The following is a 26,928-nucleotide window of genomic DNA, read 5'->3' as shown; positions in this document are numbered from 1 at the left end:
AGTTCGTCCAGATCAAGTTCTACTTCTGAGATATGGAGAAGCCAAGGCGCGATGTTGCACCGTGAGCGCGTGCTGTTCTCATGGTGATGTTTGTATGCTGACTCGCGAACCGGTACCATCGTCAACACTGAGCTGGATTCGCCTGAGTCAAAATTTCATCGCTGTGCCTGGGCAGTTACTAATCGGAAGGAGAGCCATCCGGGCCATTTCCTGGTAGTTGGTTGTCGGTTGAGGTTCTTCTTCCAAGCCCATGAGTTCTAGATCGGTCTTCTGCATCCCAAGCTCAAAAAGGCCCTGGTTGAGACGAACCACGATTGCTTATATTGCTTGGTTCCTCCAAGTACTCGAGCAACTGGCACCTCGAATAGTCAGAAGCTCGGCTTCTGAATTGCTCGGCAGAACGAGCCGAACACATGTTTTATCTGCAGAGACTCTTGAACATGCCGATTCGATCACACCGACACCAGGAAAACAGATCCGAATTCCTCGGCAGAGCTTCGTAGAGAATACAGGATCAGGATGCTCAGTGGCCCAATAGCACTTGAGCTCCTGAGAGCTTCAACAATCAATCGATCGACATTTTCCTAACGCGCCGTCGATTCTAGCGATGGGACGAAAATGCGGAGGCTGGGCCCTTTTTCATGATGCCCGAATCCACCACTAACGATTAGCCCGGCACCTTAAGCTGGCACCAGCCAATCAGCGCCGCCAATGCCCTGGACAGCTGCAAGCCCAGCCACCCCGCCAAAACAGCTACCAGGCCGAAATACACATGGCTGGGCAAAGCTGCAAGCGCAGGCCACGTCGTTACACCTCCCTTATAACTACAGCGTTGCTCTGCGTCGCATCCACATTCTTTTTCTCTCTGTTTTTATTTTTCCCCCTGTCTATATTTTTTCCCCTTGGGTTGATTTTCATCCCTGGGATCTTATCGCCGCAGAGCCTCATCTCCAGTCCTTCCGCTCTACATCTTGTTTGAGTATATCGACCTCGACAACAGATTTGTCCGAGTATCTATTCTTACTGTCGATTGCACCTCATTTTTATCTTTTCATATACCAGTTCGGAGAAGGGGTACCAATCGAGGTCCCCTCTCCACACACCCGCTCGCCCACCATGCAGCGGAACATGACCGTCGCGGTCATCCTCATTATCTTCTTCATCATCCTTATCATTGTCGGCATCCTGATTTGGGCGCATCAGCACAACGTATCCTTCTTCGCGCGTAAGAAGGCGGTCGATGAGGAGACCAGCACTGAGGGTGGTTAGATCCACTTTCCCGGATGATTTGCAGTATATCGGCGTGCAACTATACATATCTTCGGTATATATCTTTACGATACGATTATGATTCCCTCCAAATACATTCCTCACGACTATCCATCTCAACATCATGGCCTTCTCGCCCTCCTCTCTTACTTCGCTGGCCGTCCCTCGGAGCCTGCACAAACCGAAAAGAATATCCTTCTCCGCGCATATGATACCAACTTGCCCACCATCTCGATCAACTTTACCTCATCGGATCGCATACCTCCTAAATCAATCAAGGCGGCTGACTGGCCGACCCATAACATACACTGGCCCGCAACAAGCGCTACATACCCCAAAGGTTGCACATGATTGACGGTCTCCCGACTCGCATCTGGGCACATATATTTCCACTTCTTTCTACATTTTACTTTTATGTACATGGCGTTACGATTTTTTATGATATGATTGGAATGTAAAGTAATGAATTGACGGCGTTGACGTGCGATTGCTCCACTTCGTGTTTATCCATACAGCTCAGCGATGAAAAGAATGAGTATGAGAAACAGACGTCAAGAAATTCGCCCCGAGGCACTTCTTAAAATTAAATTATATTACATGAGCAGGGAAAGAAGCTGTACACTTTGACTTGTTAGCCATGCCCATCTGATTTCATCCCAGGATCCTCAATCCACCCTTGGTCTTTCCAGGCTTCTTGATCCCGTCATGCCTCGTCTTCGATCCCTGACCGCCGCCAGAACCACCTCCCTTTCCGCCATTCTTCTTATTCTTGTTGTTCGATACAGGTCGAATCTCAGTCGTTGCGCGGCGAAGGAGGACCGGGTGCGATCCGATGTACTTGCCCTGCATTTCTCTCCCTGCTTTGAAGTAATCATCGCCGTCGCTGAAACTGACAAAGCCATAGCCTTTGCTCTTCTGCGTGCGTTTGTCGCGAATCACGCGTGCCTTTTGAATAGATGGGTACTTTGCGAATGCCTTGAGTAGGGAATCGTCGGTGACCTCGCCCGCAAGGTTACCTACAAACAGACGAAAATGCGCGGGGTCCCATTCGAGCAGGGTTGAATCGTTCCAGGTTTGGCCACCGCCCGCGCGAGCAACGGTCTTTTGCGGCTCTGGGCCGATTGGAGTCGGTGTATTTGAGGCCGGTGTGTTGCCGGACGAGGTGTAAACTGTCGTGGTCGCCCCGGGAGTGCCAGTGGTTCCATCTCTGCGCACCGCGCCCTTCGCCGCAGACAAGTCGCCGCTGCTGGCGTACGCGCTCTGCCACTGTGCAATCTGCGCTTCGGTTTCGGCGTCGAGGCCTGGATCGTTTCGTCCAAAGTTCCTTCCGCGTGACTGGTCGCCGGACGGCGCAAAGGGATTCTGGATGTGAGGCACAGTAGGTCCGTAAGTGTTGCCGCTGTATTGGGACGAATTGTAATACGACGCGTCCGCTTGGTAAGACGGCTGCGGCTGGGAATAGTATGTGCCATAGTTCGTTGTAGGAGGGTTTGAGTAACTAGTCTGCGTGGTAGGCGGTGCCGAGACAACAGGACTGCTCGTGCGGTACGGCTGCTGAGAGGCTACGGAACGTGGTGCAAATGCAGTAGTAGCGCTGTAGCTCGGTCGTGATGTGTTTCCGCCATACCCGCCGTTGGGAGCCGACGGCCCATACTGAGAGTTTGTGTTTGCGGATGGCGGAGGTCGCGGAGGGAGCGATGAAGGCGGTTGCTGATAGCCTGGAGGTGGCGGGAAGGACATGATGAACGGAGAGTTGATAAAGGGAGGGGCGATGGATGCTATTGCGTCTTGTAGACACGTACCTTCAGGGCCTGACTAACGCTGCAGTCATACGCCAGACGTCACGCCTGAGAAAGGTCCCGAGTCGCGAATCGGTCGTAGGATTGTTGATGAGGACGCGGAAACTCTGCTCCTGTCGCTTCGTGGCACTGCACGCGATAATAAGCGGCTGAATTGAGATGGTTGTAAGCGCTGGGATGCGAGCCACTAAATAGGCACAAGCAGTATTGTGTTGGGGACGCGGCGCACAGCTTCGAACGTTGAAGGGGCTTGCTCGATGGCGTTGTTGGTCTGTCGCTGTTGGGTTTGCGCAAGGCTGGGCAGCAAAAAAGACATTCGACGAGGTTCTCGCCCGCCGTAGAGCCAGAGAGAAACAGAAGTCACGTGAGAAGCAGTCTAGCCACAGCGCTTGACTAATCAACTGTTCAAACTCCGAGGTTTTGAGCGCGGTTTAGCTTGAGGCTGGGATGTTGGGATGCACCCCCACTCTAAACCCCTTTGGGCAATGCAGTAGCCGGCTGCCAAGGATGCGGTTAATGAGGGGGATGACCTTCAGTGCTTCCTGGATGTCCACGGAGTCGGAAATAGGTGGGATTTGAGGTTGTTCTCCGCGGCATATGACAGTTCAGTCGAGGTCAAGGTATCCAGCATTCCGTTCTCCCGTTCAATGGTTGCTACGATATCTCCAGAACTGTTGCAGTCTGAGCTGGCCTCTGACAACTGTATGAGATCATCCCCACGTTCCAGAGCTTGCTCGCATCGAGGACACCCCCCCGGGTATAAGCACAATTGATAGTAGCCCGGAGAAATCTGACAGCTTCATCCAGATATCAAATTGCAACGGAGGAGCTCTGTCCGCTGGGATGCAGCACAGATAATTTATCCGACCAGTGCTCGTTCACCGAGTGCGTTCTGGGAATAAATTCCTTGGGTCATAGATCAGCCAGAGCCCCTCCATGTGCCCCGCCATCGCAAACAGCATCATAGGGACTGCCGTAGAATTTCCTCCCGTCGCCTCCGAGAGCGCATGGCAACGACTGTCCACGAAGCCATTGTAGCACAGCACAGCCTCAAGATAACGGGTTTTTATAGCGCGACAAATGTAATCGCAGCAGTAACCATGAGGATAGAATTTGTAAAGGAGACGTGGGAAACTATCTGCGACCGGACTACTCTGCTCCTCATCGCAGCCCCGCCGCTATTCGTCCCACCATGACGGAAGACCTGCTCCGTCAGCAATCACTCGCTGCACGGATAATCCTGACTGATGATTGTCGTCGAACTTCGCTCCTTTTCCTCCCTTTCTTCTCCTTCATATCCGCCAACTCCGTGCTTTACAATCTCTTCGTCAGGCAGCGCTTCGCAGTGCTTATATACCTGACTTTCCCCCTCCATCCTCTCTCATACCCCTCCCAATCAAAACTTCTATTCACCCCACCATTTCATCATGAGCGCCGTGTAAGTTCTCCCACCTGTACCAACGCAAACCCCCTTCCCTCTTCTACATACCTACCCATGCCAATGGAATGTCATCGGAGCTTCTTGTTGAAGCACCAGGCAATTCTGGCGCAGATGTCTCGTGGACTCGTTGAATTGAGATGACGAGAATATTTTGCTGTCTTGAGAGCTCCCTCGTACCAGCTCCGTCGCGACAGCAGCGGTCTCTTTTATCCCCCTTTTCAGCTTCTCCATCTCCGTCAATTGGCATGAATGATAACTGACATCTAGCGCTCGGCTGGCTGGCATTCGTGCCTGCCTCTCAGCGCCAATTATACCTAGTGCTGATTTCGGTCTGATCGGTCTGGCCGTCATGGGCCAGAACCTGATCCTCAACGCTGCTGATCACGGTTTCACCGTCTGCGCCTACAACCGTACTACCTCCAAGGTCGAACGCTTCCTTGAGAATGAGGCCAAGGGTAAGCCACCCTAATCAGCTCCCGCAGTTGCAGGTGCTCCGGGGCTGTTTTTGTCTGGATGATTACAGTGTTGACTAATCGCGAAATCAATAGGCAAGTCAATCGTCGGTGCCCACTCCGTCGAGGAGTTCTGCAAGAAGCTCAAGCGCCCCCGCCGTGTCATGCTCCTTGTCATGGCCGGAAAGCCCGTCGACGACTTCATCGAGTCCCTTCTGCCCCACCTCGAGGAGGGTGATATCATCATCGACGGTGGTAACTCCCACTTCCCCGACAGCAACCGCCGCACCAGGTACCTAAAGGAGAAGGGCATCAGCTTCGTCGGCAGCGGTGTTTCCGGTGGTGAGGAGGGTGCCCGCTACGGTCCCTCTCTCATGCCCGGTGGTAACGAAGCCGCCTGGCCCCACATCAAGGATATCTTCCAAAGCATCGCCGCCAAGAGCGACGGTGAGGCTTGCTGCGACTGGGTCGGTGATGAGGGTGCTGGTCACTACGTCAAGATGGTCCACAACGGTATCGAGTACGGTGACATGCAGCTGATCTGTGAGGTAAGCGATTGAAACATAAGTTTTATGGTTGTGGACGTTGGCTAACGCGAATCACCACTAGGCTTATGACATCCTGAAGAACGGTCTTCAGCTCCCCGCCAAGGAAATCGCCGACATCTTCGCCAAGTGGAACAAGGGTGTCCTGGACTCTTTCCTTATCGAGATCACCCGTGATATCCTGTACTTCAACGACGAGGACGGCACCCCCATGGTTGACAAGATTCTTGACCAGGCTGGTCAGAAGGGTACCGGCAAGTGGACTGCCATCAACGCTCTTGACCTGGGCATGCCCGTCACTCTGATCGGCGAGTCTGTCTTTGCTCGTTGCCTTTCTGCCCTCAAGGGCGAGCGTGTCCGCGCCAGCGGCCTTCTCAAGGGCCCCGAGACCAAGTTCGAGGGCAACAAGGAGCAGTTCATTGACGACCTTGAGCAGGCTCTGTATGCCTCCAAGATCATCTCCTACGCTCAGGGCTTCATGCTCATCCAGAACGTAAGTCTGACGCAGCCCTCTGAGAACCCCACCGCTAACAAGCTTCATAGGCCGCCAAGGAGTACGGCTGGAAGCTCAACAAGCCCGCCATTGCCCTCATGTGGCGTGGTGGCTGCATTATCCGCTCCGTCTTCCTGAAGGACATCACCAACGCTTACCGCCAGAACCCTGACCTCGAGAACCTCCTCTTCAACGACTTCTTCAACAACGCCATCCAGAAGGCCCAGAAGGGCTGGAGAAACGTTGTCTCCCAGGGTGCCTTCCTCGGTATCCCCACCCCCGCCTTCAGCACTGCTCTGTCCTTCTACGACGGTTACCGCACAGCCAACCTCCCCGCCAACCTGCTGCAGGCTCAGCGTGACTACTTCGGTGCTCACACCTTCCGCATCAAGCCTGAGTTCGCCAACGAGACACACCCCGAGGGCAAGGACATCCACGTCAACTGGACTGGCCGCGGTGGCAACGTGTCTGCCTCGACCTACATTGCTTAAACTGGGACTCTGATGCACTGCGCTGGACGTGAAGCTTATCTGGGCCAAGAATATATAATAGGACCAGAGAAAAGTGAGTTTTGCCAATTAAGGCTCTCAAAGATATAGAATGATAATGCCCGATATCAAAAGGAAAAAAATCAATTCAAGTTAGGCCTAAAATGTAACTAGGCTTGTTTATGAAGATATTTAAATTCGATTCAACCAGAAATAAGTAGTGTAGATGCACCAGCTCAAGCGTAGAACATGGGCGCAGTGGTGGTGCACCGACGGAGTTTGTTCAATTGAGCTTGTCAAGCCACCGGAGCTAAACCCAATCGGGACGGGCACAGTTGCAACGTCGAACTCATCATCGCTTCGGTGACTCTTTCTCTTGCGCTCTTGCGACCCCTGTCGGAGCACAACCACATCTGCTTTCTATATGCCAGCAGCCTAGGAAGCCCTCTTCCCTCTGCTTGGCCTCTTTGCTGTTTTCCCTACCCTTCCCGTCGCTCCTTTGCCGACTAAAGCTCCGGTGCCCGCGACGTCCCACCTGCGTTCGCTGGCCGCTTACCCCAAACGTCAATCACCAGACGACTGTGGTTCTGACGGAGCTTGGGTTTCGGACACTCGTTGGACTTGTCCTGGGATTGCTTGTTTTTTTCTTTTGTGCATGATAATTTTTTCCCCTTTTCGCAAGTCGCTATTCTTCTCCTGTTCCCCGAGGCTCGACTAGACGTGGCGTGTCCGCTGTGACTGAGCACGAGCATCATTCCATTGCCGTTAATAACCAGGAGAAAATCCGATCCCCATCTGCAGCTGTCATCATATGGCAGACAGCAAGCGCCAGAATCAGGGAGGGAAAGCTACAGCACAAGGACCGGGCGTTGTTACCAGTCAGGGAATGGCAGGTGCGATGGTACCTCTGGAAGTGGCCTTGAGCGGTGCAATCGGCGCACGGTAAGCTACTTGGACATCTCCCCGCATCATGCATGGCATTCTACGGAAAACTTGCTCGCAATGCCTGCCTGATACTCTCGCATTTTCCCGTACACCATTTCAAGCCACTGTACTGACTTTCTTCAAAAGCGTCCGCATCAGCACCAGCCCCGTTTCGTCCACGATCGAAGGCACTCTCTTCACGGCCTGCCCGATCACAAACCTCGTCGCTATCAACGCCGCCGATGGTAAACAAGCACAGGCCGGGGACTACCACATAATCCCCATCTCGCGAATACAGTCATTCCAGATCGTCTCACTCGCTCAAAACAACGAATCGACATCGTTCGCCGATGCCGTCCCATCGTTACACGCACTGGATATCCGCGCTCTAAAGGCCCGAGAGGCGAATGCCGTCGGAAAACTCCAGGAGAGCGAAGCACGCCGCGGCAAAGGGGTCACGCGCGAGGCGCAGGATATCTTCGATGCCTTTAGCCGCACAATGCCCACGAGGTGGGATGGATCTAACATCATTGTAGCCGACGCCGTCGCAATTGCGGCCCCTTACCGCGTGGATGACTGCCGGCCGTTGGTGGCAGGTGACACGGCCGCCCTTACCCGAGTGCGCAAGGTGGTACGTCAATCACCCATTCATTCTCATTCATCTCACCTATTCCATCCCTCTCACGAGATTCATTCCACTAACATCACATAGCTCGAGATGGAACGCAAGAAGATCGAACTCCGAAATGCCAGCGCCACAATTGGCACAGCAAATACCTTTGCCCGTAAGGGAAACCCCCCTCCGACTTCCGGACCTGGAGCCGCCGGACCAAGGAAGGGTGGCTGAAGTATACAATCTCTACTGATCTCCCGTCGTCTGCCCTTCCCGATCCGGCGGTTATACTCGTCCGATCGTACAGGATCAGGCGAAGATATGAAGAATACCCGAGCGAGAAACATACACATCTCGAGATGATAAATACAAGGATTTATTGCATGCATTGCGTTGCAGTGTGCTGCGACGAATGTCACAGTGAATGAATGAGCGAGCTGGTGACAAGGCGGGGCAGGGGCAGACGCAGCACAATTACCCATAACAGGCGATCTAGAGAGAATCTCACATGCGAGGTACAGGAACAAGCGAACACAGTTGGGGGCTCCTCTCTGGTATGGGGCAGCGGCTGTGCGAAGTGGCCCCCCACGGTCTACGTGGTATATTGGATGCGTTGCTTGATATTCGGGTTCGAGTAGGCCTTGCATTTGGGGTTCTCAGGGTTGTCGATATCAACATAGCAATGAATCATCTTGAAACCTGAATCCGTCTCATATATTCTGGACCTGGTATAGGAAATTCCGACTCAAGTAGCGACACAAGTATTCCGTTCTGACATTTGAGATATATATAAATCAGCGCTACACCAGTTAACCTTTGAAGAGTAACTCGAGAAGATTAGTTAACTCTGGTTGTTTGCACGCTTATACAACCTTGTCTACAGTCTTCTACCATCTTACGCCGTTGATGCCTTTAAGAAAATCCACCCTACCTGTACGGATTCCCAAACCTCCCCAAATCGATCACCACACCCACAAGAGCCAAATGGGTAAATCCCTGCAGAGCGTTCCCCATCTAGCCACTGGAGGCTACGATCCAGGGCCCCTCGGAGCATAACCACGAAGTAGACGAGATTCAGCAGCTCACAGCAGGTCCCCTAGGTGCGCATGTCTTTTCCATGGCGGATGTTGACAATGTAGAGAACCATGTGTCGAATCACTAGCCTTCGCCTGTACGGGATAGGGGGTTTTCGTGCTTGTCGCATAAGTAGATACTGTCAATAAGCTCGCCGTACATATCCGGCTGAGTGTGGGACAAGCAGCGTTGCTGATACGAACAGATCGGCTATCCTTGTACCTTTAGAGGTGGTTGAATTCCTTCACCGAGAGGTGGATCTCATCAATGATGGTTAGAGGTGAAAGAAAGAGATGATGGCCCTGTACACCCCGCATCGGCATATGGCTCGGTATGAGGGAGGATACGGTCGAAGATAAGAGTCAACGCATGCATCGGCTTTCTTGTTCTCTGCGTTGTCAAGAAGACGCAAGATTGTGCACACAGTCATCACGAACCTAGGGATGCAATCCCACTTCCTAGATCTGTCAACAATCTCCGGGAGAGGAAATCCAGGTGTAGCTAGAATGGCGTAGGTTGGCTTGAATGCCAGCGAGTTCAGGTGACAAGCCCGACTCAATCAATTCTCCAGTAATGCCGCAAAAGGTGCGGTTGCGAGCCTACCCTGGGCAGTTTGTCTAGTATCTGTACGGTTCCTCTTACACCCGAGAAAGTGTAGTACAGCACTCGTCTTATCTGAAAATTGTCCTCTGTGAAGCTGTGTACTACAAATGCGGCCGTGCGCCCATTGGGAAGTTTAATGTTGCGACTAGCCCTCTGCTTCAATGTCCACCTTTCCCTCAGGGTTGAGCTGCGCGCTTGGATAACCCATACTCTCTTGGTCACTCTAACCAGCGACTATTTCAGGCTGAAACTTTTTCATTGCGCGGCCAAAAGTCATAGTCTGCAGCTGACTAGGGCTCATTGCATTGCCATCTAGATTTGTGCTACGGAGTAACTGTATGCCAAATCGTGGGCATAAAGAGTTACCGGAAAGACCTCTGTTCGTAGTTGCATCCTGCGACGGCTGTATTGGAGTTTTCAGATCAAGGTTGGTTGCCGCAAGCCCGATTCATGAGACTGGTGGCAGGCTCATTGCAGGGACAGGTATCCGGATGATATTTGCTCGCTCAGGCCCACTTGACCGGATCTTTTCGAGGCACCAGGAAAGTGCAGCAGGACACGGCTCATCCATCGCATCGCGTACATTCGAGAAGAGCAAGCACGTTTGCGTACTAAGGTATTTCTTGGACAGAGAACTGTGGAGATGGAGATACATTGAAGTAGCTCCTTTGCTCGGGTCGAAGATGCGACAAAAGTCGGATGGTGAGTCCAAGGCCGGTCATCACATGTAATCTATACCGTCGGTTTTGCTGACCAGGGCGTAAATGTTATATCCCCAATAATCGCATACTAATCAATGGCGTTATACGCAGTCACGTTGGCTCTAGATCTCGATCAAACAAGGTTTGTGTGCAGAAGGCACTCCGGACGGGACGTTTTTCCGCTTCAACCTCATCGGTCGGTCGAGACCACAACGAATCCGGGGTTAACGCAACCACTTTGCTCCTATGATGCTATGGACAGGATGTCTTGCGTTCCAGTGAAATCATGCCGTGCTCGCCACAACACCTGCATGCTGGTCTGGGACCTTTTGGGACCAGAGGCCTGGCTGCATGAGCTGCGACCAATCAAATTGTAACGTTACCTAAAGTCTTGGAGGTTAGAGTTGGGCCAGCAGAGCAGACCCAGGGTCGAGAGTCGGTGTGGGCTCGCACTTCCAATTCCGAGTTATTCTCGATCGTTTCCGTCGTGGAATCCTCCATTGTTGATGTCCGATCGAGTTGACAAGGAAGCTGATGACAAGACCAAGTTTCGTCACTGCGAAGTCATCGAGACTCATGAGGAGGCTGGGATCGCGCGGTCGGGCACCCGAGGCTCGGAGGCCCATCCACCAATTAATTGGGCAGCGAATGGGAGCTGGCAGTGCGAGCGCCCTTGGGAAATGGTCGACCCCGGATCGTCCGGATCAAAAAGCACGATCAGCCAGCAAATCAATGGCGCCGGTGCCGTCTCCTAGCGAGGGCCGTCCAAGGTTCAGCAAGCTCCAGGGCCCTTCGAGGGTCTCGTGCGCAGGGTCAGCAACTCTTGTAGTCGTGTGGGGAAATGCGATCGCGGTAAACAGCAAACACATGGGAATCGAGGATGAGGTGAGTGCTGACAGGAGCAGAGTGGCTGTCAGAATTGCTCGCGTGCAGGCACCGGGGACGCGGGCTGCATCCTGCTCAGCCACTGGGAAATGATGATAGAATGATAATGTTAGCCTGACTGTGAGAGGAGCCGGAGCGCTTGGCAAGAATGGGGACTGTGATACTGCAACTTAATGAGCTGGGACGAGACTAGCAGCAGCATGACTCTCTGTGATGGGGTCCAATGGCCTCGATCCTCTCTCCTGACCCTGTGACTGTCATCGATCTTCTTCCTTCCTTCCTGCTCAAACCAGTTCTTGTTGCTGCGTCTTCTCCTCGTTCCCTTTGTCTTTTCTCCCTTTCCTTTGCATGCAATAATTTCCATCGCCTTACCTGCTCTCCAGCTCCCACTCTCCTTATCTGTCGCTCCACCGGTCGCCCTTGCGTCCTGCTGCTTGCCTTTTTCCGTCCTCTCCTGGAAGACAGCCTGCACTACTCGACAAACCCAATTTCCACCACCAGACGTGTCAACAGCCTCTTCCTCACCGATTCTCCGTTCGCTCCGCTCCTTTAACCCTCCGTGTGCCGCTTTCCGCCTATTTCGAACGGCCGTCTTTCCTTTGTCGATCCGCGTCAATTTTTTTTTGGGTCAGACTTACGGGGAACAAATTGGCAGGGTCGCATTGATGGAGTTATTGTCGCCATAGCGAAGCCATCACTCTCCGAATCCTTGTTTTCCTGCCCGAATTACCCCAACGCGGCGCTGCCTTCAACATGAGCATATCTCCCCCGTCAGGAAACCATCATCGGCGGCGGAGCTCTGTGCTCACGGGCGCTGGCCCATCACAACCGCCCGCACTCGAGCAGAGGGAGGACATTGGTCACAAAAGAGAAGAACCAAAACCGTCGGCTGTGGACGATGCGGATGTATCAGATCTCTCCTCTATCGCGGAGAGCGAGGAAGGCCGTTATATGAGCTCCGATGATGATTTTCCCGACGACGAAGAAACCGGCCTTACTGCGAACCAGAGGCGTCAGCGACGCCGACGAAGGAAGCAGCGCCGGCAATTGGACGCTCGCATAGCAGATGTAAAAGCCTCGCGATATGACCCGTTCTCTTTCAGCACAGCAGATCAGACTGTCATCCGCAGACTGGCTGGCAACGCCGGGTTGATTTTGTTATGGTACTTCTTCTCGCTGGCGATATCAATTGTAAGTCTTTCAACTCCCTGTCCTAGAAGTCATACCTTGCTAATGGTTACAGTACAATAAATGGATGTTTTCTCGAGATGATAACGATAACGAAGTCTTCCCATTCCCTCTTTTTACGACCAGCTTACATATGGCGGTCCAATTTACGCTTTCTTCCCTTCTTTTATACTTCATTCCTTCTCTACGGCCCCAACAACCACCATCTGTATCTGGATCTCCCGACCGACTAAGTTTATCGGAGCCCAGACCGATCCTCACAAAGTTCTTCTACTTCACTCGCCTCGTCCCTTGCGGCACAGCAACGTCCCTCGACATCGGGCTCGGCAACATGTCTCTCAAATTCATTACCCTTACCTTTCTCACGATGTGTAAATCATCCGCTCTCGCCTTCGTTCTCTTGTTTGCATTCGTCTTCCGTCTCGAAACTCCGTCCGTCAAATTGATAGCTATCATCGCCACCATGACCGTCGGAGTTGTAATGATGGTAGCTGGGGAAACGGCTTTCAATGCTGTTGGCTTCGTCTTGATCATTGCCTCCGCCTTCTTTTCCGGTTTCCGATGGGGATTGACTCAAATACTTCTATTACGGCACCCGGCGACGGCGAATCCGTTCTCGACCCTTTTCTTTCTTACGCCCGTCATGTTCGTTTCTCTTATCATTATCGCGCTCGCGGTCGAGGGACCAACGGAGATTGTCGTCGGTCTGACTGCTCTCGCTGATGCCCACGGGTTTGGCTGGGGTATCTTACTACTCATTTTTCCAGGTGTGCTGGCTTTCTGCATGATTTCGTCCGAATTTGCGCTCCTTCAGCGCTCCTCGGTCGTCACCTTGAGTATCTGCGGTATATTTAAGGAGGTCGTCACAATCACTGCAGCAGGGGTAGTGTTCCACGATAAGCTTACGGCCGTCAACATCACCGGTCTAGTCGTCACAATCGGCAGTATTGCCACTTATAACTATATGAAAATCTCCAAAATGCGGTCGGAAGCGAAAAACAACAACTGGGAGTCTAGTCCCACTTCCGACTCAGAGTATGACTCGACTCCAAGGCGTCAAGGGGATTATCAGCGGATTGCCAATCCGGAGACCTCCGAATTGCATCAACCAGATTTGCGTATGAACGAGGACATCAAAACTGATTCAACCCAAGATGTGGCTGCTGGGCGCTCTTTTCCCGCGTTGAGCGCTGGGACAAGCAGCAATGTTCACGGTCTCACAATCAGCACATCGAATCTCAGTGATCACGGCCGCGGTTCGTCACATTCGCCGCTCGTACCAGGTCCGTCTCCTCTAAAATCAGCACCGCCAATCATCATCTCCATGGAAGATGAAGTTCAGAGAACGGTTGGAAGGACCCTGAGCCCTAATGAAAACGCTCAGCCATCCTCAGGACGAGGATCCCCAGCGAGCCGGTAAATGTGGTTGAGATCCACCCACTATCAAAACAATGGGACACCCATTCCCGACCCAGTATCATACTGTATATCAGCAGCTATTATCTTAATGGATACCCTAACCCCGTTGTCGCTCTGTTTTAGGACATAACATCACTCATCGGATGTTCCCAACACGTCATTGGCAAAGACTGGAAATTCCGGTCATAGATATTTGATTTATACGAGAGATACCATGTCGGGTCTATTGGTCGTTTCCCACGCTTCACAGGCTGGCGAAAGAGAGGACTGCTCGCATTCTACGGACATACTGCAGTGCTTGTGTGTGGGGTTCTGGTGTTATATATACGAAATACCCTGTCGTCGTTCTTACTAGTAGTTAGACCAGACAAAGCATTTGCCCCGAATACAGGGGTCAGTCTGTCTTCTTCCTGTTTCTGTTTTGGAGTGTGCTTGTAATTGGATTTGCTGCGGCGGAAGGAGGAGATCGTGTAAGTAGGTCGTCGAAGTATAGAGTTCATGTATGAGGGTATCAATTTAGGGGCTGTTAGTTTCTGATAATGGCACAATGTTACCACATCTGATCATTATTGAGGTAAAAAACGTATCTTCAAGTAGCGAATCAATTCATAAGATGGATTTTTGACACCATAGATAGGCCGAGAGAGAATCGAAACGAACACCATGAAAAGCGAAAAGACTCACTCGTCCATAAGATCTATATATTCCCGAGTCACGCCTTGACCCAATAAACATTCAACAACTCTGACATCCCTCATCTTCGGATTCATCGTCACGACTCTTCTTGGTGGCCTTCTTCTTTGCCTTACTGTTACTCATCATTTCCATGAGTGTCTTCTGCTTGCCTTGACCCTTAGCCTGCTTCTTCTCTTCGGCCTCTAGCTTTTTCTTGTACTGCTCCATGTGCTTGTCGCGAGTCTCTCGGCCTTCTTGGGATAGCGCTGCCTCCAGCTCAAGGAATTTGGGACTCTCAAGGTCCATGCCGATCAATGACTCTAGAAGCTCGATCTCTCGCGCCCAAACAGAAAAATCGTCTACTAGCTCTGTTTTCGCGGTTGCTGGCTTCTTCGCTTGCTTCTTTTTCGCAGATTTCTTGAGTTTGATCTCATCATCGTTTCCCTCTTCATTGTAGTCGTCTTCCCCGGGCTCGTTGACAGTCGTGGATGGAATGACCTTGGATGTGGATGGCGGTCGACCAATTGGTGTCTCAAGAATCATGGGTATACCTTCGAATCGGGGTTCATTCATGACATTGTGGAAGGCTCTTAGGCCAAGGAACCCTGTACCGATGTTCGCGTGCAAGTCACGCTTGCTACCACGCGGCGCTTTGGAATCGTTAAGGTGAAGCGCGCGGAGATGCTGAATTCCGATCATGTCTTCAAACTCCTTCATGAACGCTTGAAATCCTTCGGGCGAAACAAGGTCGTATCCGGCCGCGAAACTGTGGCAAGTGTCTATGCAGATTCCGATCCGTGCATGATGTTCCTTCGGTATCAAAGCAAGAAGGTCGCGAAACTCTGATAGAGAGCCCCCGATTGTCGAGCCATGGCCACACATGGTCTCCAAAACTGGTACGACGGTCTTTGTCGCAGAGAGAGCATTGGTTAGGGCCTTGGCAAGTCGAGCGAGTGCGTCGGGAAAGCTGCTCTTGTTTGCACTGCCGGGACTAGATGGATTAGTGAGATCCAGAGCTTAAGAACCGACAGGACAAGTTTACTGGAAGTTGTAGAGTTTGATTCCAAGAGACTCGCAGCGATTTAGATCGTCTAGGAATGCATCATAGGCTTGCTTGGACTTTGCTTTGTCTTCCTGTGCGAGGTTGACCAGGTATGACCCATGTGGAAGAACATATCTAGGGTGGGTTAGTATACCGGTCCATTTAGTATAGGCTTTATAGTTGCAATACTTACTTGGCCGCATTATAGTCTTGCTCTTTGCACAGACGGAGAAAGTTGTCTCGAGGTTCGTCTTGGAGGGGAGGGTTGTCCCATTTCCTCTGCGATTTCAGGAAGAGCGCAAAGGCATTTCCACTAAGAAATGATCAGACCAGAGTTCCCTCAGCTTTAGTAAAGATGTGTAGACTAACCCGATATGCACGCTGTTATTAACAGCATTGTGTACACCTAATACACCAAGTATATTGAGTCTCATGAATCCAGCGACGCATAAACTGATACAGATTCCACTTACCTCCCGCTGCGCTCACATGAGCGCCAACAAACATGCGCAGCCCCTGTGTTCTAGCCCTGAGGGGCATCTCGATCTTGTCTTTCTTGGTCCCTTTTCTCGCTGCCTTCGTGGTAGTTTTTGTTTGTTCTTCTACCACTGCATCCTTTGTCTCAGTGTAAATCTCTTCCTCCTTTACCTCAAGCTCTTCCTTGATCACCACCACGGATCCTTTACCCTGAGTCTGGGGTTTGCGGGGTGACCGGGTCTTGCGGGTGGCCGACGCCGATTGCTCTTCGGGGGTCGCAGGCAAGGGGTTGGATGGTTTAACGTGGAGCTGCTCGATGGACTTTATGCGCTTCGATTGCCGGCGGGGGGAGAGTAAATCGTGCTGTTCGTCTGGTTTTCGTTTGATGGGAGCGTCTTCAGGAGGCTGGAGAGCATCGAGGGCAGCCTTCCGGGCACCGCGGGGAGGCATGTCAGCAAGATAATATCAGATAGAAGTGAGCTGAGCCGTAAGCTCCCCGCAATTGAGTGGATGCTGTGGGCGAGGCCGAAAGGGAAGATCGATGGCGTCGATGGGATGGAAAAGGTTGGCCCAGAAGCGCAGATGCGGTGAGAGTGATTGTAAGCTCGCGGGAAAGAAGTTGGGGCAGTTCCTCCAAGTTAAAGACACCGGCCGATGGCCTGGCGAGGTGTATCCAAGTTGAAGGTAAGAAAGGAAAGCGCGATGGTCGCTCCTTCCTTTCAAGAGTTCCTCTCCGCAGCTCAGTATTCCCTGTGCCACAATAGTAATAACTTGTTCAATTTGACGCGGCTTGCTTCAGCAGCGAGTAGTTATTAACATTCTTACTAGAGTATTCCAATTTTTTTTAACCATCTCCTACTTGCTCGTGTAACAGCTACGATCCTTAGCCAATTCCTTGGAATGGATTTCGTGGTGAAGTTCACTCGACCTTGAAAAAGAAGTCGTCATGTGACCGGTAACCAGGGCAACGGAGCAGGTGTTTATCGATAAACGGAAAATAAACCGATTCCGACTCTCGACAAAAGCTTCCTGAACTCGAACTCTTCAACGACCATCGACAACCCCGGATGTCCCTCAAACCACGATACTAACGATATATAGCCTCAAGTTGCGCGTTTCGAGAGCATTTAACCAGCAACGAAGACTCATAATCCGCATCTGACCTAGACTATCAGCATTGTCGCTCGCCGCCATGGCGGCTTCTGGAGATTTGATCAACTTCGACATCATCGAAAATCAGAAAGAAAACATTCAGTCGCTGCCAGGTGGTCGCTCAGCGAGAGAACTAGCCCGCATTTTCTCTCCCCGTGATCCTAGCGACAAACTATCATCTCCCTCTCCAAACGACACAAGGACCCTCAACGATGCGATTCGACAGGAGTACGAGGCCGAGTTGCAAGCGGTCGGAGAATCAGACGACCCTCTTGATATATACGATCGCTATGTAAAGTGGGCATTAAACGCATACCCCTCCGCACAGGCAACCGCCGAGTCCGGTCTCCTCCCCCTGTTAGAGCGCGCAGTCAAAGCCTTCCTTTCATCACCCCACTACAAGAACGACTCACGATATCTCCGGCTATGGCTACACTACATCAGATTATTCTCCGACTCGCCACGGGAGACTTTCGCGTTTATGGCCCGTCATCATGTTGGGGAGGGCCTGGCGCTATTCTACGAAGAGTTTGCGGGCTGGCTTGAGAGTGTTGGACGGTGGAACCAGGCAGACGAGGTGTACAGACTCGGGATTGACCGGGAAGCCCGACCAGCTGAACGACTAGTGCGTAAATACAACGATTTCCAGAGACGTTACGAGCAGCGAACACAGGATAATGGACCTTCATCGCCGGCGCTACCCGCAGTCCGCCCTGCGTTGGCCGCCAAAGTCGACCCATTCGCATCTGCAACCGCTGCATCGGCCGATCCACAGGCCCAACGCCCAAGTTCCGCCGCAAAAACTGCCCCCAAAACGAAATCCGGGAAGCCCAAAATGGCGATTTTCACAGATGATGAACCCACAACGAGTCAACCTGCTCTAGGTGGAACTACGAAAGGCTGGGATAATCTGGGGTCTATGCAAGATCGGCGGAAGGAGAACAAAGTGGAAGCAAAACCATGGGCTGGAGAGACTCTTAAGGCTGGCAAAAAGGCTGCACCGAAGGAGAAGATGATGATTTTCAGGGACGAGGTAAGTCAAATATTCAGTTCGCCCCCTCCTCCTTGATTCCGTATATTTACGATCACAGGACTAATTGGTTTTACGAACCGGCTTGGTTCACTTTCATGTACTCAGTCAAAATCAGATTCACGAGCCAAAGAAGAATTACAATCGAAACCAGTTCCAGAGCACCGTATCAGAGAAGCCATTAACCCGCGTACAGGAAGAAGGGAGCGAGTATTTGTCGATCTTGATGCAGTTTACCCCGACTACAAGAACCCGAATCATGAGGTTAGCTTTGAGGAGCTTCGGGCAATCAAACGTGGCTGGATGGACATGGATTGGCGGGCCCAAAAAGAGCCCCTCGGGCAGATCTCTGGCAATGCTACTCAGACAGAAGACCCTCAAGTTGACAAGATACTGCCAGATCAGTTTAAGCAGAAGTTGAACCTGAAGAATGCAGATGGGGCTGCTTCGCCGCAACATCTCGAAACTGATGGCAAGGGAGCCAAGGCCCGGAAATTGAAGGTTCGCGAGGTGAAAGCCGAAACACAAACTGGTGAGAATCTGCAACCCCTCTCAAGTGAGATCTGCTGTATGGCTAATTGAGAATGGCAGTCAAAATGAAGTTCGATTCCCCGACTGGTGGCAAGATCCGCCGGAAAAGCACTGCGCAGGAGCCAACGATGACGATGCACACGAGGGCAGCAACAGACGAGATCTATAGTATCTTTAACCAGCCTCTAAAGGCTGAATCTCAGACTGCAGCCGAGAGCAGTGATTTTGATGATGATGATTACACAAGTGCTGGTGAAAGTACTGGAACAGGGCGAATTTCTGCCGCTTCGAGCGATTTCGGGGATGATGATACCACTTTCCACAGGTCGTTCAACGATGGCGACGGGGATAGCTTCTATGATCATACGCAGGCTGAGAGTGTTGTTGAAGGCGACTGGACACGATTTTCTGAAGCGGAACTTAACCCTGAAACAGGAGCGTTTCATTCAACAACACAAGGATCAACACACGATGCCGATGAAGACCACATAGGTGGTGTTACTGCAGCTGAAGGGCCTCAGAGGGAAAGATTCATCCCCGAGATGCCGGAAGACTATGCAGCACCTTCTGGCCCATACCGTGACCCTGTGATCGCAGCCCAAAATCGCCTACCTTTCATGACGCCGATCGTGGAGCGCACTGAGTACTCTCTTCCATCGATGACTGCAGCCCGAAGCAATTTGCACAACAGCAAAACTCCTTCTCGCAACCTTCTGAATCCAACCACGACCCCTGGTATGCCCCAGATGGGAAATCTGCTTTCCACTCCTCTTCTTCCCGAAACGCCATACCATGGACAAACACTGCATGGCCTCGAAGATGCCTTGCAAAGTCCCACAGCGGCAAAAGCAGCGGCTGGATCTCGATTGTCCTCTTCCCCGAAGGCAGGTGGCCAACAGCAAGGCGCAATCATCGAAGAGATGCTCTGCAACCCTGTCGACAAATCAATTCGTGCCAAAATTCTAAGCTCCATGCAATCGACGCTCGCAGCCTATCCAGGCTTCCATGCTCATCCAGATGCCGAGTCGAATTACGCCCCCGAAATCCAGAAATACATGAAAACGAACGGCAAGCGTTCGAAGAGTGGAGACGAGGCAGCGTTTGATGTGCCCATTATCGACCTTCCGAGAGCAGAGAGGAGCTACATTATCAGACGGGAGCTTGGGGCAGGGGCGTATGCTCCAGTTTATCTGGCCGAAAGTATTGACAGCCTGGATTCGGACTCTGATAATGAATCCAGCGACAGCAACAGTGGAGGCTCGAGTGCTGCGGACACTAAGAGCCTGACACGGCAGAAAACGCCCCGCTATGGCTTTGAAGCGATTAAGTTGGAAGTGGGCCCGCCTAATGCTTGGGAATTTTACATGATTCGAACCGTGCACGAACGTTTGAGCCGACTTCCGGAGCTTGCCCGCGCCTCTGACAGCGTCATCCGTGTGCACGAGCTACACATCTTCAAGGGAGAGAGCATCCTTGTTGAAGATTATCGTCCGCAGGGGACATTGCTCGACCTTGTAAATCTCGTCCGTAATGAAGGAATCTCAGGCCATGCAATCGGCGAAGGGGGTTTGGACGAGGCGCTTGCAATGTTCTTTACCATTGAGTTATTCCGCACCGTTGAGGCCCTGCACGCATGCGGTGTCCTCCACGGAGATATCAAAGCCGATAACTGTCTCATCCGTTTCGACGACATGCCAGCCTCGGCCCCATTCAATGAGTACTCCTCCGATCCTCGCGAATTCCACTACTCGCCCAGCGGATCTTACGGCTGGAGCAGCAAAGGCCTCTCCCTAATCGACTTCGGGCGTGGCATCGACATGCGCGCCTTCCACCCGAACGTGCAATTCATCGCGGACTGGAAGACAGGGGAGCACGAATGCAACGAGATCCGCGAGATGCGACCCTGGACTCACCAGATCGACCTCTACGGCCTCGCCGGCACAGTTCACGTCATGCTTTTCGGCAAGTACATCGAGTCAGCCGCGACAGACGCGACTTCGAAGAGCTACCGCATCCGCGAACCACTCAAACGATACTGGGAGCGCGATATTTGGGCCGACGTCTTTGATCTACTCCTCAACCCTGGCAGTAAACGGTGGGCCCAGATGGAGCGACACGGAGAAGAAATACCGAACACCTCAACTCTCCCAGTACTAAATTCAATGAGACACCTCCGTGCCAGAATGGAGTCATGGCTCCTTGTCAATGCCGAGAAGAAGGGCCTTGGTCTGCAGATCCGCAAGCTAGAGGCTATTTTTGCAGAGAGGAAGAAGAGAATCGAGAAGGTCTAACCTCACGATCTCCTATCTCACTCCAAACCCCCTCCTTTTTTTTTTCTCCTACACATCGTACTTTTAATGCCTTATCATGACACACACAAATCCGCGTATACCCCCTTCCTTTCGCACGGTTTGTCTTAAGCACTTCGAGGCGTTTGGCTTTTTCCGTCCCTTTTTCACCTTTTGGTCTGCTTATTGGTTTATGATTGTCTCTCTAGCTCTCTTCTCTATCATGGTGGACGGGTTTTCTACCTAGATCTTATTCCGTTCATATGTACAGCAATATACTTTTCTTCTTTCAATCATTGGGTCACCTAGGTTGTAGCTTCTTTTTTTTTCGAGTCTAGGTTATGGATTTTGAAAAAACTTACGACCTTACGGATTACAGCAAAGTGCTACACGACTAGAAGCAGTTTTGAAAATTGAAATGTATAATAGATTCAAAAAATCATAACACTCAGATGTATATCGCGACATCGAATCATGATATCATGGCATCATAGCTGAACTCTTGAACACAAGTTCGTCAAAAAGCTAGAAGCGGACAGAAAAACAAGACTGAGTGAAAGTAGAGAAAAGAAAGATAAAATAGAGTAAAAAGGACACACAATATCACAATGTGAGGTGAGAAGAGAGAAGAGAGATGGGGAAAGTAAATGGCAAAAAAACCTGCATTTTTTTCGTCCCGGGCGACAGGGCTGGGAGAAATGGAGAGGGGAGCATTAGATAATGCAATCCTGGGATTGCTTGGACAGGCAGATAGATGCCTGACATGCATGGAGTAGGGCAGGGTAGCACAGGAAGCAAAGTCCAGTGACGGAAGGTAACACTGCGAAGTGTAAACGCGCGCTTGCAAATGTCGATACGCACAGCATCATTCATCTATATCGAGTCGTGTCATCAATAGCAGCATTTCTCCGTTCCAATCATCATGTATGGTATGGCGCGACGTCTGGGCTCGTCGTGGAGTTAATAGAAAGAGAAAGAAAGTTTGAGACATGTAAAGAAAGTAGTGAGTGGGTATTGCCGGATCCAAGTCCTGTAAGCAGACGAGATAGTTAAGGAAAAGAAAAGGAAATAGAGTGAGAGGAAGCCCCCAACGATGGACAGCGCTGTTTGTTTTTTTTTTTTCGAGATTTCTGAGAGTTTGATGCGCTGTCCGATCGATTGGGTTCAGTGAGAAGATATGTTCAGAGAGTGGACTTGATCGCGGGCACAGATCAACAGTGGAAGCCAGGTTTGACTGACAACATGCCAGAGGTCTCCTGAGACAAGTGATGTCCAGTTGGATGAATTCTGACGGCCAATGTCGATTTTGTCGAGGCCAAGAAGGAAGTGAGTGTGAACAGTCGACCGTTAAGAGGACTGCAAAAAATTGTGTTCAATCAATGAAATCCGTGCCAGTCACATCAGACCAAAGTCATGCTTGTCACAAGCGCCAAAGCACGGATCCAGACTCGCTCATGTCACGCCAAGGGGGTAAAACAGGCTGCAACTTTTATCATTCAAAATATGCGATTTTCGTTTTTCGGGTTCATCATTCTTTTGCGCAAATTGCTCTTGCTCTTTCTGTATTCTTAAACTGTCGTTAGTGTCGTCAAATGCCGTTTCACATCATCATTTCCGCGTAAATGGCTTCAAATGTCACAATAAATCAATCGGCCAGTGTCCCAAAACACTGGCACCCCGTTAGAACGGTCATGAACGGGGTAAAATGCTCTCCGCAGAACTTGATGGCGCAAGAGCTTGGTACTGTGGTACCATCTATCGCCTCGAGTAAGGCATATTCAAGATTTGTCTCCGGATACGCTCGGCATCCGATATACCCTCCTCCGTAGGGTCGTACGGCAACGCGGTCGTGGCGGAGGTTTGGCTTCGGGAGGGCGCATGGTATGGCATGGATCTGAATTGAGGAGGCGGGCCGCTTGCAAAGGGGTCGGAGAGAGACGGTGCGTGTCTTGAAACTCTGCCTGGAGGTCCAGTGCGTCGCAATCCTTCCATCTTGAAAGGGGATCCCAGTCGTTTGATGCTTTCCCCACTGAGGTTCAGAAGGGGGTTAGGGATGGGCTTCTCCGTTGAGGGTGTTTCTTCGTTACGAGACGAGGACGATGGCGGTGAGAACAACTGGTCCAAGCCCTTGGGCGTGACTGCACTCATTGTGGCTCCGCGGTTTCTGATCCGTACACGACGGTGGCCAACATCATGCAGCTTCCCCTGGCGGAGAAGCTCCTCTAGATTGCGTCGAGTTTCCTGCTCGGTGGGTGATACAGCAGCAGCACTCGAACCCATATTGCTGCTATTGGCCATGTTCGGAAGAGGTTCCATCCGAGCGGGAGATCGCAGGCGCGAGCCCGTCACGTGAATGGTTTCGCGTCGAGCTCTGGGGGTATGGCGTAGATTTCGCTTTCTCAGGTTGTTCGGGCCCCAAGTATGATAAGAGAACGGAGAGCCCAATCGGGGAGCCATCCCCCTCTCGTCGAAACTCGAGACCTTTGTAGGCAGTGAAGTGCCCAGATCACTACGGAAGCTTCCAAGCACTTGAGGTTCAGGCAAGTCGGTGCTAGGTTCGGCTATTGGTTCCGGGGCGGCCAGTTGAGCCAGCGGGCCAGGCATTGAGCTTGACACGAGAGAGACGCCAAGATCGCGCGTGGCGTAGACCGCAGAAGTGTTGGCGGAGGTATCAGCCCGGGAAAGTCCATCCGAGGGACGCGAGAAAAGGTCCAGGAACGGTGTAGGGCTCCGAGACTGCATCATTCTTTGGTAATGAGGGGCGATGGAGAACTTTTTCTTGCACAAGAGTTTTAACCTTCGCCGGGTTGAGGACTCGGATTTGGGCCATGAGGGCCTAGGTAGAGTGTCTTTAGCAGTCGGGGTCGAATCTCCGCTTCGCGGAGCCGCGTCGCGGGACGGGAACTGCTTGTCTAATCGGATACCTTTTCTTTCCCAGCTCCGCTTTGCCTCCCGAGCCACTCTGTGAGTGACACCGAGAGGCGGGATACTCCCAGGGGTCATCTTGAAGGGAGTAATGGTGGGATCCTGAATGTAGAGTTGGTATGTATTCCACAAATGGTTGTCCATCTCCAAAGACCATCGTTCTCTGGTTTTCGTGGATTTTTGGGGTTTGGTTCTTGTACTTCTAGGTAAGGGTGCGAGCTCCGCCGTCTGCTTAGGTGTGATTTCGATATGGAAAAAAGGGTCGTAGTTATCGCTTTCCGTGCTCGTGCAGCTTCCGCCAACTGATCTCCGCGAGCTGAACGTTTCTATTGAGGAGACTGAGGAATCCGAGGCATTCGAGCAAGCCGAACTGGGACGCTGAAGCGCATCTCCGGCAGCCTGCAGGTTCCACGCAGACCAAGAACTTGCAGAATCCGCCTCAATGGGGTCCGGACGGATTTGCGCGGGCGGAGTTCTTAAATCTACCCTAGCGCGGGGAGGCGCGAGAAAATGGTCATCGGTAGGCGCTACCATTGTCTCAAACTGGACTGCGGAGGCATCACGAGTAGGGGGAAATTCGATGGAGGGTAAAGGTACGTCGGGGGAGGTGCTGGTGTAAGTGCTGAAGTCATAGCTGGCTTGAGCGAAGAGGTCGGTCCCGGATCGAACGCGGGATCGGCGAAGGCGGGAGCAAGAATGCCGAGGCGGCGGGGGCGGCGCATCCGGTTGTATAGAAGGGCGTTCGGGGGTTCTAGGCTCTCCTTGGGCGATAGAAGGGTAGGTGAAGTCCTTCGGCAGAGTGCGCGAAAGGCCGTGCTGTCGGTCAGCCATGATGTGCCACGTTTTGTGCGGTCCCACGGGGAACAATCGGGAGTAGCGCGGGAAGCGTTTGTTCGGAAAATATGGCCAAATCCTCTATGCCAGCATCGCTCGTCTCGTCGGGAAAATTCCTTGAAGTTCAGCAACTGTCGGTCCAGCAATGTACTTCGCGCCGCAGATCCTCTCTTTGACCCAGATTATACGCGTGAACGATGTCGAAGCGCAAGAGCGCAACACGGCTAGCAGCGAATTCGCTCGTTCAAATCAAGGGAAAACGTGTCAGAGGGGAGCGTGAGTCGAGAAGGCGTTTCTTGGGGGTGGTCGTAAAGTCGTAACAACTAGGAAAGTAGGTAAAAGAAAGAGAAAAGGAAATGGGTTCGTCAAGATGCGAGTGGTCGGAGAGGTAGGAGGCGATCGAATTCGTGTGAGTGTCGATGCGATAGGCCGCTGTCGGTTGCGAAATGCGACAAGCAGTCGTTCTTGGTCAGAGATCACATCAACTGGGCTCCGCGCTCCATCGGACAGTCAAGTCACAGCAAGGGAGAAAGGCCCGTCATTGACACACGAAAACGCCAGACCAACACAAAGGAAAATGGGGGAAACGGGAGGGATGGAATCGCACGAGCGTGACGCCCGTCTGGAGGAACTAACGCCGGAGCAGTAGGGCGAGGAGGTTGGGGATGGAGGAAGAGAGGAAGAGTGAGAGAGAGCGAAGCGCGGGTAAAGTTGGAACAAGAACAACGGGGCAGAGTCACAGGGGCCTCAGTTCTCAGGCCACAAACCCGCCCGTCACAGCACTAGACTCGCGGAAAGTGGCCCCAGGAGCTCACTAAAGCTTCACTCTGGGTTTAGGCTCGTCCACGGGGTTCCACTGGCGGTAAATGGGGATGGCTAGTCCGATTTAGCTGGTTTGACCTGGGGATGCCCTCCACCGCTGGTGTTGTCACTTGCAAGAGCAGACGGGTCATCTGGCAACAAGGCACATTCCATCCACAGACACTGGAATGCGGGCAGCTTGTCTCGTGTCAAGCTGAAGATGAAGTCTTGAGTATGAAATCCTGGGGGCTGGAAGCAATCAAGAGTCCAAGACTCGAGTTTAGTTCAACCGCCTCACCGCGCCGCCCAACGATCCCTCAGGCCTAGACAACAAATCGCATCGCCGCTGATGGAGCCGTTGAAGTCGTTCCTCATCTTGGGATCTTCTCGACCTTCTACTGCAAGGGATCATCCTCAGCTGCTCGTTCTTTTCTTTTCTGTGCCTTTTTAGACCTTCATTGCCAGCTTTCACTCCTCGAGGCTCAGCACCAGATCCTGATGCTGGTAGATTTAGAGTAGTTTCAAGCGTGCATCACTCCATCACACTGAGAAATCTACATCCACTGGAGAGATCGCTCCTCCTTACAGAGCCCAGGGTTCGACGAGCTGTGTGATCAAGATGGCGGTATCCTCGCCAGGTGCACCGGCTCGAATTTTCAAACTCTGATGCAGAAGCATGCTCCTGCCTGGCCGCTTGGTGGGCTGGGCATGCATTAGCTCTGCTACCATCCCAACTCCACGAGTCCACGTCCTACCGCTCTGGGAGCACGATGTTGTCGAACATCAGAGCGCGCAGTGAAAAAAACCACGGCAAATAGTGGACATCTACGCTGTTCACAGCCCGTATAGATTGTATTCACTCATAGAGAGGCTCTTCTCTACCTATTGGACTTCTTGCTCCACGATTGCTTTGCTAGGCTTTGTGGTGCACTTTCCATTTTGAAGCCTCGCTTATTGCCGGTGGGACCGACGCGTCGAGGCGGGGTAAATGCGTGCCCGTCGCGTCCCTGACGCGGATCCGCGCGCTTGGTATATTACGTTAATTACCGTCTCAACGGCGCGATCCTCCGCCAAAGCGCACGACTCTGATTTCAAGATTTCATCGTCCTCCGGATAATGAACGATGGGTCCTACTGACTTCAAGCTCTAACGCTCCACTGCACACTGCAGGAACCCCGAAAATCAGGAACTCGTTGAACTCAAACCAGGTGAGTTTCCACAGCTCACACCTTGTTCTCTTCTCATTCCTGATCGCTGTCCACATCGGCTCGTCGTACTC

General features: G+C 52.0%; 8 protein-coding genes across 8 annotated transcripts; 5 read left to right on the top strand and 3 right to left on the bottom strand.

Moving 5' to 3' along the window:
• Nucleotides 1-15: 15 nt before the first annotated feature.
• BJX68DRAFT_227761 (uncharacterized protein) lies at nucleotides 16-585 on the top strand. Its single transcript, XM_071038740.1, has one exon. The coding sequence runs from the start codon at nucleotides 251-253 to the stop codon at nucleotides 536-538; it is 288 nt and encodes a 95-aa protein (XP_070904034.1). The 5' UTR covers nucleotides 16-250; the 3' UTR covers nucleotides 539-585.
• A 1,072-nt stretch (nucleotides 586-1,657) lies between these two features.
• BJX68DRAFT_145705 (RNP domain protein) lies at nucleotides 1,658-3,634 on the bottom strand. The gene has a single exon (XM_071036569.1). The coding sequence runs from the start codon at nucleotides 3,007-3,009 to the stop codon at nucleotides 1,921-1,923; it is 1,089 nt and encodes a 362-aa protein (XP_070904033.1). The 5' UTR covers nucleotides 3,010-3,634; the 3' UTR covers nucleotides 1,658-1,920.
• Nucleotides 3,635-4,483: 849 nt separating this feature from the next.
• BJX68DRAFT_227754 (NADP(+)-dependent, decarboxylating phosphogluconate dehydrogenase) lies at nucleotides 4,484-6,694 on the top strand. The gene is made up of 5 exons (XM_071038739.1): nucleotides 4,484-4,506; nucleotides 4,777-4,964; nucleotides 5,058-5,509; nucleotides 5,571-5,999; nucleotides 6,050-6,694. Exons 1-5 carry the CDS (start codon nucleotides 4,496-4,498, stop codon nucleotides 6,488-6,490), a joined length of 1,521 nt encoding a protein of 506 aa, XP_070904032.1. The 5' UTR covers nucleotides 4,484-4,495; the 3' UTR covers nucleotides 6,491-6,694.
• Nucleotides 6,695-6,796: 102 nt separating this feature from the next.
• BJX68DRAFT_227750 (anticodon-binding domain-containing protein) lies at nucleotides 6,797-8,728 on the top strand. Its single transcript, XM_071038738.1, has 3 exons — nucleotides 6,797-7,429; nucleotides 7,559-8,042; nucleotides 8,124-8,728. The coding sequence occupies exons 1-3, from the start codon at nucleotides 7,299-7,301 to the stop codon at nucleotides 8,256-8,258; spliced, it is 750 nt and encodes a 249-aa protein (XP_070904031.1). The 5' UTR covers nucleotides 6,797-7,298; the 3' UTR covers nucleotides 8,259-8,728.
• Nucleotides 8,729-11,846: 3,118 nt separating this feature from the next.
• Nucleotides 11,847-14,034, top strand: BJX68DRAFT_145670 (putative nucleotide-sugar transporter). The gene is made up of 2 exons (XM_071036568.1): nucleotides 11,847-12,478; nucleotides 12,531-14,034. Exons 1-2 carry the CDS (start codon nucleotides 12,041-12,043, stop codon nucleotides 13,893-13,895), a joined length of 1,803 nt encoding a protein of 600 aa, XP_070904030.1. The 5' UTR covers nucleotides 11,847-12,040; the 3' UTR covers nucleotides 13,896-14,034.
• Nucleotides 14,035-14,476: 442 nt separating this feature from the next.
• On the bottom strand, nucleotides 14,477-16,956 carry BJX68DRAFT_145649 (DNA-(apurinic or apyrimidinic site) lyase APN1). The gene is made up of 5 exons (XM_071036567.1): nucleotides 16,085-16,956; nucleotides 15,981-16,017; nucleotides 15,805-15,924; nucleotides 15,612-15,746; nucleotides 14,477-15,560 (listed from the first exon to the last, which is right to left on the bottom strand). The coding sequence occupies exons 1-5, from the start codon at nucleotides 16,536-16,538 to the stop codon at nucleotides 14,630-14,632; spliced, it is 1,677 nt and encodes a 558-aa protein (XP_070904029.1). The 5' UTR covers nucleotides 16,539-16,956; the 3' UTR covers nucleotides 14,477-14,629.
• Nucleotides 16,957-17,115: 159 nt separating this feature from the next.
• Nucleotides 17,116-21,553, top strand: BJX68DRAFT_227745 (putative checkpoint protein kinase (SldA)). The gene is made up of 3 exons (XM_071038737.1): nucleotides 17,116-18,273; nucleotides 18,379-18,802; nucleotides 18,862-21,553. The coding sequence occupies exons 1-3, from the start codon at nucleotides 17,281-17,283 to the stop codon at nucleotides 21,090-21,092; spliced, it is 3,648 nt and encodes a 1,215-aa protein (XP_070904028.1). The 5' UTR covers nucleotides 17,116-17,280; the 3' UTR covers nucleotides 21,093-21,553.
• Nucleotides 21,554-22,758: 1,205 nt separating this feature from the next.
• Nucleotides 22,759-25,032, bottom strand: BJX68DRAFT_145638 (uncharacterized protein). Its single transcript, XM_071036566.1, has one exon. It carries the CDS (start codon nucleotides 24,843-24,845, stop codon nucleotides 22,845-22,847), a length of 2,001 nt encoding a protein of 666 aa, XP_070904027.1. The 5' UTR covers nucleotides 24,846-25,032; the 3' UTR covers nucleotides 22,759-22,844.
• Between the last annotated feature and the right edge of the window lie 1,896 nt (nucleotides 25,033-26,928).

The sequence above is a fragment of the Aspergillus pseudodeflectus genome (genome assembly GCF_044049435.1).
Source record: "Aspergillus pseudodeflectus strain CBS 756.74 chromosome Unknown BJX68scaffold_4, whole genome shotgun sequence".
In the NCBI taxonomy this organism is placed as follows: domain Eukaryota; kingdom Fungi; phylum Ascomycota; class Eurotiomycetes; order Eurotiales; family Aspergillaceae; genus Aspergillus; species Aspergillus pseudodeflectus.
This window is presented reverse-complemented; position numbering and strand designations above follow the sequence as displayed.

Coding starts and splice junctions, on each gene's coding strand:
- BJX68DRAFT_145638 (XM_071036566.1), bottom strand. CDS start 24,845: ATGGCTGACCGACAGCACGGCCTTTCGCGCACTCTGCCGAAGGACTTC.
- BJX68DRAFT_227745 (XM_071038737.1), top strand. CDS start 17,281: ATGGCGGCTTCTGGAGATTTGATCAACTTCGACATCATCGAAAATCAG. Junction 18,274..18,378: donor TGATGATTTTCAGGGACGAG/GTAAGTCAAATA, acceptor TCATGTACTCAG/TCAAAATCAGATTCACGAGC. Junction 18,803..18,861: donor GAAAGCCGAAACACAAACTG/GTGAGAATCTGC, acceptor TGAGAATGGCAG/TCAAAATGAAGTTCGATTCC.
- BJX68DRAFT_227761 (XM_071038740.1), top strand. CDS start 251: ATGAGTTCTAGATCGGTCTTCTGCATCCCAAGCTCAAAAAGGCCCTGG.
- BJX68DRAFT_145649 (XM_071036567.1), bottom strand. CDS start 16,538: ATGCCTCCCCGCGGTGCCCGGAAGGCTGCCCTCGATGCTCTCCAGCCT. Junction 15,925..15,980: donor AATAACAGCGTGCATATCGG/GTTAGTCTACAC, acceptor ATCATTTCTTAG/TGGAAATGCCTTTGCGCTCT. Junction 15,561..15,611: donor ATCAAACTCTACAACTTCCA/GTAAACTTGTCC, acceptor TAATCCATCTAG/TCCCGGCAGTGCAAACAAGA.
- BJX68DRAFT_145670 (XM_071036568.1), top strand. CDS start 12,041: ATGAGCATATCTCCCCCGTCAGGAAACCATCATCGGCGGCGGAGCTCT. Junction 12,479..12,530: donor TCTCGCTGGCGATATCAATT/GTAAGTCTTTCA, acceptor TAATGGTTACAG/TACAATAAATGGATGTTTTC.
- BJX68DRAFT_227754 (XM_071038739.1), top strand. Junction 5,510..5,570: donor ACATGCAGCTGATCTGTGAG/GTAAGCGATTGA, acceptor AATCACCACTAG/GCTTATGACATCCTGAAGAA. Junction 6,000..6,049: donor GCTTCATGCTCATCCAGAAC/GTAAGTCTGACG, acceptor CAAGCTTCATAG/GCCGCCAAGGAGTACGGCTG.
- BJX68DRAFT_145705 (XM_071036569.1), bottom strand. CDS start 3,009: ATGTCCTTCCCGCCACCTCCAGGCTATCAGCAACCGCCTTCATCGCTC.
- BJX68DRAFT_227750 (XM_071038738.1), top strand. CDS start 7,299: ATGGCAGACAGCAAGCGCCAGAATCAGGGAGGGAAAGCTACAGCACAA. Junction 7,430..7,558: donor AGCGGTGCAATCGGCGCACG/GTAAGCTACTTG, acceptor TTTCTTCAAAAG/CGTCCGCATCAGCACCAGCC. Junction 8,043..8,123: donor TTACCCGAGTGCGCAAGGTG/GTACGTCAATCA, acceptor AACATCACATAG/CTCGAGATGGAACGCAAGAA.